At 58.6% G+C, this 14125-nt stretch overlaps 2 protein-coding genes across 2 annotated transcripts; both read left to right on the top strand.

The window, feature by feature from the left end:
- Positions 1-4383: 4383 nt before the first annotated feature.
- ADM2 (adrenomedullin 2) lies at positions 4384-6359 on the top strand. Its single transcript, XM_058740889.1, has 3 exons — positions 4384-4535; positions 4660-4779; positions 5461-6359. Exons 2-3 carry the CDS (start codon positions 4670-4672, stop codon positions 5777-5779), a joined length of 429 nt encoding a protein of 142 aa, XP_058596872.1. The 5' UTR covers positions 4384-4535; positions 4660-4669; the 3' UTR covers positions 5780-6359.
- Positions 6360-9058: 2699 nt separating this feature from the next.
- On the top strand, positions 9059-11701 carry MIOX (myo-inositol oxygenase). Its single transcript, XM_058740888.1, has 10 exons — positions 9059-9178; positions 9655-9735; positions 9969-10049; positions 10200-10362; positions 10492-10559; positions 10684-10793; positions 10871-10938; positions 11033-11082; positions 11230-11342; positions 11447-11701. Exons 1-10 carry the CDS (start codon positions 9164-9166, stop codon positions 11553-11555), a joined length of 858 nt encoding a protein of 285 aa, XP_058596871.1. The 5' UTR covers positions 9059-9163; the 3' UTR covers positions 11556-11701.
- The last annotated feature ends 2424 nt before the right edge of the window (positions 11702-14125 follow it).

Below are 14125 nucleotides of genomic sequence, written 5' to 3'. Positions count from 1 at the left end.
CGCCCCCCGGGTGCTGACAGCGACGGCGGCTCGCGCGGGTCAGCTGCAGGTGCGGCCCGGGTCGCAGCTGGTCCGGGAGCTCCCGGCTCCTACGCCGGGGCGGAGAGGGGCCGGGTTTCGCTCCAGCGAGCTCCCGAGGCCCCGGGGCTGTCAGTTTGGAGGAAGGCAGAAGGGCCCAACCCTGTCCCCAGGCCTCCCTGGTCCCTTCAGGGGCTGCTAGCCTGGCGACTGCCGGGGGAGAGCTCAGGGCTTGCCCTTGGCGTTCGCAGCCCTTGGATGGCTCGGGCCCCACCTGGAAGCCCCACCTAGCTGGGATGAGACATTGAACACACGTCCTTTAAAAAGTTGCGCTGGCCGTCCCGCTGTGAAGAGCCGCGTCCTAAGCCGTGAGCGCTGGAGGCCGCCCCGGTGCCTGGGAGAAGACTGCACCCAGCAGAGTCCCTGACAGTGCCCACCACCCACAAGGACCAGGGCTGTGCAGGGCCCTCCCGCGGTGCCACAGGGATGGGCAAGGGGGACACGGGGTCTACGGCAGGACAGGCGAGGAGAGGAGCTGCAGAGCTGGAGAGAGTGAGCTGGCAGGACTGGGCTTGTTTTCAGATGCTTGGCTGCGCCAGAACCTATGAAGGAAAGAACTGCTGGCATCCGTATTCCACTCCCTTGCAGGAGCCGGCTGGAGAATGAATGAAATTCAACCCAGCGACAGGAACTGAGAGACCCTTACCAGGGGTACCCTGTCCCCGGCGCCCCTCCTGGGGCACAGGCCCAGTCACACCCTCCTCTGCTCCTGTCTGGTACTGGGTACATAGGCTGAGAAGTCCTTCTTTTGGTCCCAGCTGGTTTCCGTCACTTATACCCAAAAAGACCCTCGTTGCCACAGGACCACACCATTGAGCTCTGCTTAGGGTGGACAGGCAGGGTCCCTGGCAAGTCCTCTGGCCCCTAAGCCCAGGGCTGGCTGTCCCTCAGACACTGTGGAGACCCTTCGCCCCACCCTCACGCCCTAAGGAGCCCACTCCTTGCAGCCCTCTCAGAGATGCCTCAGGGTCAAGCGTAGGTTTGGGGTCCTTCTAGACCATGACACCCCCACCACTGAGCTTCTCACCATTGGGTCTCCTGACCACTGCATTGTCCAGGTCACCGTCAGGGGTGCTTGCTTCTGCCTGCTTCTCCCTCTTCCGGAGAATTGTGCTTGCTCTCTCGCCTCCTCTCTCCACGGCAGAGTCAACCTCCTTATAGGGAGTGACTCTCTCTGGCTTCCTCCTTTCCTCCTCTTACCCCCACCCAATGTGACTCCCATTGCCTGTCCTCTTGCCCATGTCCTCATCAGCCCACTGTCCCCGCCTGGCAAAACTCAGCCACTCACAGTCCTGCACCACCATACAGTGCAGAGTGGCCGTGATGAACCCATGGTCCAACTGCAGATGGACGTTCTCCCATTGCCCAGCCTGCTGATGTCTGGTCAGTCTCTGGTCCCACCTGCTGTGTCTCAGAGATGACTGCACCGGCCCTCCTTCACAGAGGAAACAAAGCCATCAGATGGAAGGCCTTGTGTTGCATTACCCCCAAGTCTGCCCCCACACCCCAACTCCCCCCACCCCCCCACCACTTGCTGTTCCCTATCAATGCCCCCTATTCTCAATCTTTTTCTCCCTACGGATCCTGGACATCAGGATTAAACTCAATCTCCCCACCTTTTCTTCTTTTTAATTTTTTAAATGTTTTATTTATTTTTGAGAGAGAGACAGAGTGCGGGCAGGGGAGGGGCATAGAGAGAGGGAGACACAGAATCTGCAGCAGGCTCCAGACCCTGAGCTGTCAGCACAGAACCCGAAGCAGGGCTCAAACTCATGAACCACGAGATCATGACCTGAGCCGAAGTCAGACACTCATCCGACCGAGCCACCCAGCCTGCACCCTAGCTTTTCTTGCCCCACACAGATTTCTTCATTAGAGAGTTCTTACAACATTCACCAGCACCACATGCCTCCTGTGGCCCAGTCTCTGCTCACCAGGGAAACCTCTGGTCTTCTTGCAAATTTTCACAGGTGAGCAGCTCCCGCAATGGAGGGTTACTGGAAGAAGCCCTTCGGTTTCTCCTTGGAGGGCACGTGGACAGTTACAGACAATAAGTACCGTGAGGTGTGCTATAGAGGGGTCTGCGGGATCGTGGAGGGGGCCTCTCATCCAGTCGGGAGGGACAGGGGCAAAATAAGCAGGTAGACTGAGACTTGAGGGCCAGAGGACACGCCACCCACCTGTGGGGTTTGGGGAGGTAGAACCCCAGGCCCAGGAATGCAGCGAGCCATGCATGGCCTGTGAACTTCACTGAGGTCTCCCTCCACTTTCCCAGATTAAAAACCTTGTGGAGACAAAGAAGTTTGATTTAACTTTTCTTTATCGGAAGGGTGAGTGATGTGATCACCTTTGAGTTTTGGAAAGATGGCCCTGGAATCAGTGTGCCAGACAGATTGGGGGGAGGGGCTGGCAAGAGGAGAAGCCGCTGCAGAGCCGCCGCCCCGGGGGCCTCTGCCCACCCCTTCCCCGGCTGTTCCTCCAGAGCTGTCATGCGGCTTCCGTCCCCTCTCTTCACTCTCTGTGGACAGAGCTCACCATACCTCTCACCTCCCAGAGCCTTGCCATCTATGAAACCCCAGAACTGTGTTCCAGGTCTGCCCTCTCTTCAGCCCAGACCCATGAGGCCAGACGGCAGCCGGCCGTCTGCCAGGATGACCTCAGGGAGCCAACCCCTACCCTCTCTCTAGGGGCTCCTGCATCAGCAAACAGAACGGTTGACGCTCCTCACCTGCCCTCCAGTGACACTCCTTTCTCTCTGACCCGGCTGCTCTGCCCCACACACCCCTCCTGCTATGCAGCATTTTTCTAAGATAAATATGATGGCATCACTCTCCTCCCCCAGCTGGTAAAAATAAATAAACAAATAGAAACCAGAATAACTGCTGATGCCTCCCTGCCTTCCTCAGGACGTGAACCAAGCTCTTTAATATGGCATGTGTTCAACACTTGTTCATTTATTCATCCAGCAAATGTTTATTGAGCTCCCATGGTGTGCACAGCAGGAGGAACAGAGAGTGACCAGGTCATCCGTGATGACTTTACAGAGGGAGCTGGACTGGGGCAGCCAAGACAGAAGAGGAAATGTGACGGACACAGAGATGCTCAGATGATCAAAGAAACATCTGGGGTGGGGATGATGGGGTGATTATCCCTTCTCAGATTGACAAAGACACCAAGACCTGCGAACGTCGAATCCATTATCGGTTGACAGCGGACTGGCACAGGCTTCGTGGAGAGGAAGTCGGCAACGTCTGTCAGCACAAACACAGGTTCACCTGCAACCAGATTTTCCACTTCTAGGAAAGTATCCTTTACGGACACTTTTGTGAGCTCACAACAGAAGGGTTCTTACTCTTGGAAAGACTGGAAATGGCCTGATTGCTCATTAATAAAAATCAGTTAAGTAGTTACAGAGCACCTACGTATTGGAGTAGGGCCAACCGTAGGAAAGAACGGAGGTCTCGGGGTGCCTGGGTGGCTCAGTTGGTTAAGCGTCTGTCTTCAGCTCAGGTCATGATCTCACAGTTTGTGAGTTCGAGCCCCACGTCAGGTTCTGTGCTGACAGCTCGGGGCCTGGAGCCTGCTTCGGTTTCTGTGTCTCCCCCTGCTCATGCTTTCTCAAAAATAAATAAAACATTAAAAAAAAAAAAAAAAGAACGGAGGTCTCTCTGTTTACATATATTTTCACTCACATGAGCGTGCGTAACACACACACACTACCACCTGGCCCTAGCTAAATATACCAGCATACATAAGAGAAAGTCAGGAATGGGATGCCCACCCAGAAGAATCCATAGTGGATGGCGATGCAAGGGTCCCACGTTGTACTTACTTAAACTTCTTACAAAAACCGTTCAGTACTTCGGTAGTGTGGAAAAAGAGGGTAGAGATTTTTCAGAACACAGCTGTGAGGGGATCTTGAGGAAGGGTCTCCAAATGACCTTTGTGAGGAACTGAATATCTAGCCTGCGTTCTCCAGCCCTGATTCTGGCCAGGCTCCCAGGCCACTCATCAGGGCAGACATCTGAGGAGCCGACACTCGGGACCAGGAGGTGGTGGGTGGCTGGCTGACTGCACCCCTAACGCCCACTCCCAGAAGACTGCCGGGCTCCAGGACAGTGTCCCCCACCAGAAGGCACCAGAGATGAGGCTGGTGGCCGCTGGGGTCCCAGGCCAGTCGCTGAGCACTTCCCAGTGGGATGGGGCCCCTGTCAGGCTAGGCAGGAGTGGGGAGCAGGACGGCCGGCCGGGCTCCCGCCCCGCTGGGGCACCCGGCTCCGCCTCCTCCTGGAAAGACTATTTAGATCTGGTGATGCGGAGGCCAGGTCTCCAGCAGGACCCACAGACGGCAAACTGGCTGAGGAGGCCCTCCACCTGCCAGGTGCCCTCTGCCCAGCCGACAGACAGCAACCCACCGGCCCGCTTCTCGCCTGAGACCCTCTCGCCGACAGACACAGGTACAAGCTTGGCTGTGTCCACGCCTGCACCCCTCATCACCGGGGCTTGCCAATGTGCCGGGCTTAGGGGTGGCTGGCGGTGAGGACTGCCCCCCCACAGCTACCTGGCTCACACTCCTTCCAGCCCCGCCCCCATGGCCCGGCCCCTGCCGGTCACATTCGGTTGCATCAGCCTGCTCTGCCTGCTGCTCCCAGGCACACTGTCCCGCGGCCTGGGCGGGAGCCAATGGCCTGCCCCGCCTAGGTGAGTGGGGTTCACACCAGCCCAAACCTCGGGGCCTACGGGGAAGGAAACCAGAATCCCTGGGGAGGCCCCCCTCGATCTCCCCCGCCCTGGACCCCCCCACGCCGGACTCTTCCTGCAGTGGGGAAACCACCCCCTGCCACTAAGCCTTGCCCCCTAAGTGAGAAGCCAGCAAATGGGCCTTCAGCAAATCCCGAGCAGGGCAAGGGACCCCTCTTTCTTGGCCTCCCTCCCAGGGCACTCCCCTCCCCTATGAGTAGAGGAACCACTTCGAGGAGAGGTTGGCTAGGAGAGGGGAGGCTGGAGGGATCCCCAGGATTGCCCACCTTCCTCCACCCCCAGGGGAGGGCTGGGGGGGGGGGTCACTCGGGTCGTGAGCACGGTGACCCACAGAGTCCAGGGGTGCCCTTTGCCCAGGTAAATGGACACGTGGCCTGGGCTACTGAGATGGCTGAGAGCCAGGACCCAAGCCCAGAGCTCACAAGGGCCGGTGGGCTTCCCCTGGCCTGCTGGATAATGACGTGGGGGCTGCGGGCTTCCCCTGGCAGTGCTCCAGACTGTTGGGGAAACTGGGCTTCCCCTGCCAGTGACCCCAGGCCTGTGTGGAGGGGAAATTGGGTGCTTTTGGAGGGTCCCTAAAAGGTTTGGCCATCAGGTTTACTTCCCCCAACCCCCTTGCAGGGAGCCCCCAGCCTGGGCCCCTTCCGGTGGCCTGAAGCCGGGACACCCTGCCGTTCAGCCTGTGGTCTGGAAGCTACACCAGGCCCTCCAGCCACAGAGGAGCGCCAACCGAGCCCCCGCCATGGGTCACCCTCTCCGGGGTGGCCCCCACCGACACCTGGGCCCCCGCAGGTCCCGAGCCCAGCTCCTGAGGGTGGGCTGTGTGCTGGGCACCTGCCAGGTGCACAACCTCGGCCACCGCCTATGGCAGCTGGTTGGGTCAGCCGGCCCACGGGACTCAGCCCCCGTGGACCCCAGCAGCCCCCACAGCTACGGCTGAGATGGAGCAGGACAGACCTCTGTCTGTCCCGGCCAGGATGCCACCCCCCAACCCAGTCCCAGAGCTGCATCTGGGCCCCCCTGCCCCCACCCAGCCCCGCGGACTTCCTACAAACACCAATAGCCATAACAGTGTGCAGGCCCCCAAGGCAACTCTCGCCCCACCCCACACCCACCTGGTCCTGTAGTAAGCAACCTTGACCGGCTTTGGACAAGGAAGGCCGTGCACATGGGTCGACCCCAGCAGGTCTGCAGGCAGAGTCTGGACTCATGAAAGGGGCTTCAGAGGGGAGGGGCAGCCCAAGGATGTGGGGCAGGATACCCAGGGCCACGCTGGGCCAGCACAAGGTGGGCCAGTGTGGCCCCTTCCCCGGTGGTCTGGAGTCATCAGATTAGGCCCAGGCTTTGGGCACGCGCACTTGGCCTGTCCCAGGTGCCCAGCCTTTCCATTCCCTGTGCCCTGGAGACTGGGAGGGCAGCAGGAAGGAGGACCCCCTGTGGTCCCCATCCCCAGAGCCTGAGTGAGAGAGGACAGGCCATGTCAAAGTGGAGACTTCCCCCCACCCCCCCCCACCCCGCCTCCGCCCTCCAGCTGGATAGCAGGGAGCCTGGGAAAAGGCCTAGAGATTCAGGAACCACACTGGGGCTGAGCAGCCGCCCCTTCCATCCCTCTGGGCGGGGTGGGGCTGGGTGGGGCAAGATCTCCAGCCCAGATAGGCCCAGTCAGAACCATTCCACCTCAGGTGGGGTGGGGTAGTCCAACAAGGGTGGGGGCGCCACAGGCTATACAATCTCCCCGGCCCCACCCTGCCCTGCTCTGGGATTTACTGGGGCAAACTAGTGGACAGCAGGAGGCTGGAGCAGGCTTGCCTAGAGTTGGGGAAGGTGGATTGTCCTTAAAGGCTTAGAACAAGGTCTTCAGCCAGTTCCCGGTGTATGTCCACCCCGGGTAGGGCCTTTACATGCTGTGATACCTGAGCCTTTGCTAGTCCCTCATTACTGACACCCCCATGCCATCAGGACATGACCCAAGGTTCAGAAAGGAAGTTTCCATTACTTGGCATACACTCATAATGGCACTTACTCTGTCAACATTTGCCCTCGTCCCCTTCTCAGCCACCCTGTGAGGGGAGTGCTATCATTATCCCGTCTCTAGAAGCAGAAACTGCAGCCACAGAGGTCGGGGAAGTGCCTACTGTCACCACAGTGCCCTCCCACAGAACCCCTCAGATGCCCTGCCCCCCCATTCCCACCCCTGAGGGTGGGAGCGTTTCCAGGACACCATTAGGCCCTGTGGAGACAGTTCAGGCTGGTCCCTGCCTTGAATTGCGTGTGGGAAGCAGACCAGGGCAGGCTGCCTGGAGGAAGCCTAGGTCTGAGGATTGCAAGGCTCCCAGGGGAGCCGAGGGTGGAGTCCACAGGAGGCATGAGTATGGCCGGGGAAGCCCCCCCACCCCTACTCCCAAAGCAGCTAAGAGAGGCTGGAACCAGCGTGAGTGGGGGTGGAAGAGGCCAGTGGGCCAGGCCTCAGAGCCATATGCCTGTGGTCCCTGAAGGGTGTCATCAGAGCAGGCAGGGGTCGCAGGGCCACGAAGACTGGGGAGAGAAGAGAAGGGGTCTAGGAGGGTCAAATTGGGAGAGTTAGGAGCTCCACTTGGCCAAGACCGCCCCGCCCCCGGCCGCCCCAGGCTTCCCATACTGGGCCTGTGTGTTGTCTGGTCCTCTGTACAAGCTGTTCCTCTGCCAAGGACACCCCCACATTGCCCCTTCCTCACTGGTCAGAGCTGCCAGACCCCCAGAAATCCATGCCCTTGTTGAGGACCTGCGGCAGTTTGGGGTTCATTTTCCTGGAAGCAGGATGGACTGTTGACGTCAAGGCATCCCTGTGCCGGGCCATGTGGTCACAGCATTGCACCTGGCATCCACCTGGCCCCTGAGCTCCAGGCCACGTCTGGGCCACCTACATGATGCTCCCTGATGCCAAGCTCACCCGACTCCCGCCAGCCTTCTCCTCTGTCTCCCTCACGCAAATCCTGTCGGCTGGTCATTTGCTCCTTTTTCTAGTCCAAGCTGCCACCTGTTTTTGGGGTGATGGCTCCAGCCACCTCCCTGGACCCTCCCTCCATTCCTTCAGCAAATGCTTGCTGAGCATGTGAGAGAAGCATTAGTGAATACCCCCTCCCAACTGACACCATAGTGGAAGGAGACAGTGAAATGGACACTTTGCCATTTCAAATGGGGGGCCCCAGCACTCTCCCCGTCTATTCTCAGCACTGGCAGGAGGAGACCATCATCGTAAGAGCAGCACACCCCACCCAAACGTCTTGTCTCTGAAGCTGAGTGGGTGCTGAGACCCACACGCCCGAGGAGGGGGTGTAGACTGACACCTTCGTCCCCTGTCCTTTCTCTGTCTGCCCCCAGATGACCCGACCATACTCAGCATCCCCCCCCACCCCCACCCCCCGTCTTTCTCAAGTGCACCGGCCTTTCCAGTATGAGACAATGATTGGTTTTGCGGTGTCTGCCTCCTACTTGGAGAACCTGTCAGCTCCCAGGCAGGCATATTGATCAGCTGGGTCCTGGCTATGTCTGCCTGACCTGGTCCATGCCTGATGAGTGCTAGCTGAATTCATCTCTACCCTGACTCCAGATGGAGCCCCTCACCTCAAAAGCCAGACAAAGATCACCACCACCCCCGTCTTGACCAAACTTTAGCCAGGCTGCTCCACTGGGCCTCACCCAGTATTAACAAGTGTCCCCTGCCCCTGAGATCTGATCACCTGGCCTGCCTTTAGCAAGGATCCCCCAACCTCTGTGGCTCCCCTTAGCAATCTTCTGTCCATTGACCCCCACTCTGCTTATTGGCAGTCACCCCCCTGCTGTCTTTGTTGGATTCTGTCTCCCCTATTGCAATAGTCACGAATAAAGTCTTTCACTCTCACTTAGCAAGCCTCAGGATAACTTTTCCTATAAACCCTGCCCTTCTCATAATCCCAGGTGCCTGAGGCTGATGGGTGGGGTCTGGGGTCTGCACCACCTGTTGGGAGGGGCCTACTGTGGGAAGGGAGGTGTTTAAGGCCCTTGGAGGAAGAGCAGGAGGCCGGTGTTGGAGCTGGAGCGGACGTCAGGCCTCCAAGTCCTAATCAGGTCAGTTGCCCAGAGAGGCTGAAATCAGGAAGAGGGGGCCGGGGCCGGGGCCTCTGGGAGCTGCTCCCGTGCTGACACATTAACTTCTGAGGCCAGGAGGAGGGTGGATGGTCACTCATTACCGAGGGCCAAGGCCAAGGGGCTGGGTGGTGTCCGGTCACTTATGTAACCTGTGGGCATATATAGGGGCACACGGCCCGTGGGACTCTGACCCACCTGCCAACTCTGCTCCCTCAAGATGAAGGTGGCTGTGGTGAGTACTCCAGACGCAGCGCACATGTGGCCCCACTGACTGATCACCCAGCGGCTGGTTGTCCCTCGTGGAGCCGCAGACCCCCGCCCTCTCCAAGCTGGTTCCCACCAGCCCGCTGGTCCCGGTCAAAGGGCTCCCTCCTTCCTGTCCTCCTCCTGTGGTCTAGCTGGGGCAAGGGTCAGCAGCCCCACCCCAGGCTCCCTGCAGACCCAGATCTTGAGAAGGAGATGCCGGGGGCCATGTGCTCCTACGCAGCATCCCGGGCACCCGGGCCTCACCCGGGGAAGCAGGAGTCCTGCTGACATCCACTTTGCAGATAAGGAAATCAGAGCGAGGTCGCCTCAGAATGTCATTGTGCTTGGGAGGGGCTGTGCCCTGTTGCCCACCTTTTAGGCTCTGGTGCCCCGTGGGGACGTCCTCACTTCCTCATGGAACTGGCATCAAGGCGAAATGGGTTTCGTCCTCCACCCAACCAGGGCCCAGACCCTTCCCTGGTCTACCGGCCCGATGTGGACCCAGAGGCAGCCAAAGACAAGGGCAGCTTCCGAAACTACACCGTAAGGACCCCACCGTTTGCCACCCTGCTCCCGCCCTGCCCCGAGCCCAACCCCACCTCAGCCCCATCTTTTCCTGGGGAGCGCAGCATCGTCCCCTTTTGCACAGCTCAGGGGCTGCCTTTGGGCAGCTCCCATTCACACTTGTGGGGCCAAGCCTGGGAGACCAGAGCAGTGGGCCCCACGGGTGTGAAGGGCAGGGATGGGTGCCTCCCGGCTGACCTTCTGGCTTGCAGTCTGGCCCGCTGCTGGACCGTGTCTTTGCCACCTACAAGCTTATGCACACGCAGCAGACCGTGGACTTCGTCAGGAAGAAGGTACTTGGCAGCTCTCTGCTGCAAGTCCAAGGGTGGGGCTGTCCCCTCCCCCCCCCCCCCCCCCCCGCCCCCAGGCCGAATGGATGGAGAGGGATCGGGCCCTGATCCCGCCAATACCATGACCGTGCTGACATCCCCTTCCTGGCCTAGCACACCCAGTTTGGGGGCTTCTCCTACAAGAAAATGACTGTGCTGGAGGCTGTGGCCATGCTGGACGGGCTGGTGGACGAGTCGGACCCAGACGTGGACTTCCCCAATTCCTTCCATGCCTTCCAGACTGCTGAGGGCATCCGGAAAGCCCACCCTGACAAGGGTGTGTCCCCTTCCCCTGGTGGGCTGCAGTGCAGGGCCAGATGGGGGTCTTCGCCCTTTCCTGACTTCACCCCTCAGTTCCAAGCCTTCTCCTCTGCCCACTAGCCTGCTCTGTCCCTCTCCCTCCCAGACTGGTTCCACCTCGTGGGGCTGCTGCATGACCTGGGGAAGGTCCTGGTTCTGGCAGGGGAGCCCCAGGTAAGGCCAGAGGTGGAGGGGTGCAGCAGCTTGGGGCTGGGGCAGCCTGGGTTCAGGGATCTGGGCTCTGGAAACCCCCCACGTGGGCAGGGCAGTCACACTCACTGTGCTTGCCTGTCCCCAGTGGGCGGTTGTTGGAGACACCTTCCCAGTTGGCTGCCGTCCCCAGGCCTCTGTGGTTTTCTGTGACTCCACCTTCCAGGACAACCCCGACCTCCAGGATCCTCGATACAGGTGCTCCTCCCTGGCGACTGGTCTTCCTCTTCCCCACAGTGCACCTCAGCCCCTCACCTTTCTATCTTTCCCTGCAGCACAGAGTTCGGCATGTACCAGCCCCACTGTGGGCTAGAGAACGTCCTCATGTCCTGGGGCCATGATGGTGAGGCCAGTTAGAGCCGGGCAGTGGGGAAGATGGGGACCATGGTGGGGGCCATGGCTCTGGGTGCTTTGGGGTGACACCTTGTCTCCCACAGAGTACATGTACCAGATGATGAAGTTCAACAAATTCTCTCTCCCACCGGAGGTAGGTGGGGGGAGGGGCTAAACCAAGAACGCCCAGCCCAGCCCAGCCCAGCCCAGTTCAGCCCGGCCCAGCCCAGCCCAGTTTAGCCTGGCTCAGTTCGGCCAGCCTGGCCCTGCCCGGCTGGGTGTGACTCCCTTCTGCCCTCAGGCCTTCTACATGATCCGATTCCACTCCTTCTACCCTTGGCACACGGGTGGCGACTACCGGCAGCTGTGCAGTGAGCAGGACCTGGCCATGCTTCCCTGGGTGCAGGAGTTCAAGTACGGCCATTGCTGTGCAGGGCTGGGTGGAGGGGACTGGAGGGTGGGGGCGCGGGGGGATGTGGGGGGCTTCCTCACGAGGCGCTGCCCCTCCCCTGTTGCAGCAAGTTTGACCTCTACACCAAGTGTCCAGGTCTGCCGGATGTGGACGAGCTGCGGCCCTACTACCAGGGGCTCATTGACAAGTACTGCCCTGGTGTGCTGAGCTGGTGACCGGCCTGCCCTCCCTGCCCAGGCCTGGTCAGGTGCCCTGGGGTGACAGCCACGGTTGGGGGGACTCCACGTGCACATCTGCGGTCAACACTCCCTGTCCTGGTGGCCACTCTGCCCAGTGGCAATAAAGACCTTGAAGCAGCTTATGAGTCTGACCTTCACTGAGGCGGGGGTCTGTTGTGGCCACAGTAACCTCTTGGACATGCGTGTCCACTCCTCCCACCACACGCATCTTGCTCCGCTTCCCAGCTCTGGCGTCGGCACCTGGGGTTGTCCTGCCCCTGCTCACATGCTCAAAACAAGTCCTGAAAAACAAGACCAAGCAGAACACTTGGTAGCTAGGAGAGCAGACGGCATAAAACCTCATGGACCGTGTGCAGGGTAAGTGCGGTGAGCTCAAGCCACAGATAGCGCCCCAGGGCCTTCCCGTGCCCCACGGTGCAGCCCTCGCCTGGGGTTGGCAAACCCCAAGTGTGTGTCCCTCAGCACGACAGTTTAGCACCGGATTCCCCTCTACCTTCTAGCAGCTGATTTCTTTACATTTCTTTCAGTGTTTGTTTATTTTTGAAAGAGAGACAGAGCGTGAGCAGGTGAGGGGCAGAGAGACAGACTCCAAAGCAGGCTCCAGGCTCTAAGCTGTCAGCACAGAGCCCAAGGCGGGGCTCGAACTCACGAACCGAGCCGTGAGACCACGACCTGAGCCGAAGTCGGACCCTCCACCGACTGAGCCCCCCAGGCGCCCCTCTGGCCACTTATTTCTTGGACAAAAGTGGATCATGGAATTTCCTTCTGTTGAGATTTTGCTAATTGCATCCCCATGGTATTTATTAACATTTCTCCGGTATTTCCTACTACTTGCACATGGAGGCTTAATCAGATTAAGACTTGGCTTGTGGGGGCAAGGGTGCTTTAGAGGCAGTGGCCTATTCTTTCCCAGGGGCCACAGGCTGTCTTTTGTGGTGTTGAGGCCACTCTGTTCAGGTCCACCTAGCAGCCCTAACCCATTAGAGGGCGGAGCTATGATGTCCTGGCCCCCGGCCTCCTCAGTCATCTGAGGGAACACTGCTTAAAGAGAAGCTTCCTCCCCTGCTTGCGATCTGTCTCTCTCTCTCAAAAATAAGTAAGTAAACATTTAAAAAATATTAAAAAAAAAAAAAGAACATGTCGATTTCAGCATATTTGTGCTTTGGTTCCTTGATTTTATCACCCTCGCTGGTACTCAGACTCCCCTCGGCCAGGGCTGGGGTACAGCTTCCAGATGGCTCCCAGGTCCTTCTGACGTGGCCGCAACAGTCTCTGGTGGGTGTCCTGCTGTCTGGTGATAAGACACCCAGACTGTGGTAATTTCCTGTGTTTTTGTAACAAATTACCACAAATTTGTTGGCTTAAAGCAAAAGTTTATACTCTCGAGTTCTGGAAGCCAGAAGCCTGAGATCACAGTGTTGGGCAGAGTTGCGCTCCCTCCACGGGCTCCAGGGAGGAACCATCCTTGCCTCTTCTGGCCTCGGGGGGCTGCCTGCACCCCCCGGCTTGTGACTCCACCTCTGCTCTGTCTTCTCATGCCTTCTCCATTTACCTGTACCTTCTGCCTCTCTCTTATGAGACCCAGTCATGGCACCAGGCCCATCCAGGTAACCCAAGATCATCCCTCATCTCAATATCCCTAACTCCATCACATGCACAAGATGCTTTTTCTTTTCTTTTTTTAAGTTTATTTTGAGAGAGGGAGAGCATGCATGAGTGTACAAGTGGGGGGGGCAGAGAGAGGAAGAGAGAGAATCCGAAGCAGGCTCTGCGCTGTCAGCACAAAGCCCAGTTTGGGGCTCGAACCCAAGTACCATGAGATCATGACCTGAGCCAAAGTTAAGAGCTGGACGTTCAACCGACTGAGTCCCCCAGGGGCTGCAAGATGCTTTTCCTTTTTTTTTTTTTTTTTTTTTGTGTGTGTGTGTGTGTGTTTATTTACTTTTGAGAAAGAGGGAGACAGAGACAGAGTCAGAGCGCAGGAGGGGCAGAGAGAGAGACACACACACACACAATCCAGGCTCCAGGCTCTGAGCTGTCTGCACAGAGCCTGAAGTGGAGTTTGAACTCAGAAACCCCAAGACCATGACCTGAGTCGACTTCTTCGGAGCTCAACTGACTGAGGCACCCAGGTGCCCCAAGATGCTTTTTCTAAATAAGGTCATGTTTACAAATTCCAGGGATTTGATGCAGACACCTTTGGGGGACTGTTTGTTCTCCAGCCCCTCCAGAGCTTTCCAGTTGTAATCCGAAACCAGCCGCCATTGGCAGAGGGCAGGAAGATGCCAAAGGGCCAGGCCGCTCCAGGTTGGTAGGTGGCAGGTTTAACAACCAAGGGAGCCTACACGTGAGGCTTGTCTGGGGCGGCCACAAGACTCCCGGATCTTTGCACCTGTCAACACCGAACTGAACCATGAGATCATGACCTGAGCCGAAGTCAATGGACGCTTAAGCTTAACTGAGCCACCCAGGCACCCCAGGGTGTCCTCAAGCTTTAAGAATATGAAGGGGTCTTGGGGCGCCTGGGTGGCTCAGTCGGTTAAGCG

The sequence above is a fragment of the Neofelis nebulosa genome, chromosome 8, assembly GCF_028018385.1.
Source record: "Neofelis nebulosa isolate mNeoNeb1 chromosome 8, mNeoNeb1.pri, whole genome shotgun sequence".
In the NCBI taxonomy this organism is placed as follows: Eukaryota; Metazoa; Chordata; class Mammalia; order Carnivora; family Felidae; genus Neofelis; species Neofelis nebulosa.
This window is presented reverse-complemented; position numbering and strand designations above follow the sequence as displayed.

Bases quoted from the DNA above. Each gene is read 5' to 3' on its own strand.
- MIOX (XM_058740888.1), top strand. The intron at 10,050-10,199 runs GTACTTGGCAGC...TTCCTGGCCTAG, and splicing joins TGGACTTCGTCAGGAAGAAG to CACACCCAGTTTGGGGGCTT. The intron at 10,794-10,870 runs GTGCTCCTCCCT...CTTTCCCTGCAG, and splicing joins CTCCAGGATCCTCGATACAG to CACAGAGTTCGGCATGTACC.
- ADM2 (XM_058740889.1), top strand. From the start codon at position 4,670: ATGGCCCGGCCCCTGCCGGTCACATTCGGTTGCATCAGCCTGCTCTGC. The intron at 4,780-5,460 runs GTGAGTGGGGTT...ACCCCCTTGCAG, and splicing joins CAATGGCCTGCCCCGCCTAG to GGAGCCCCCAGCCTGGGCCC.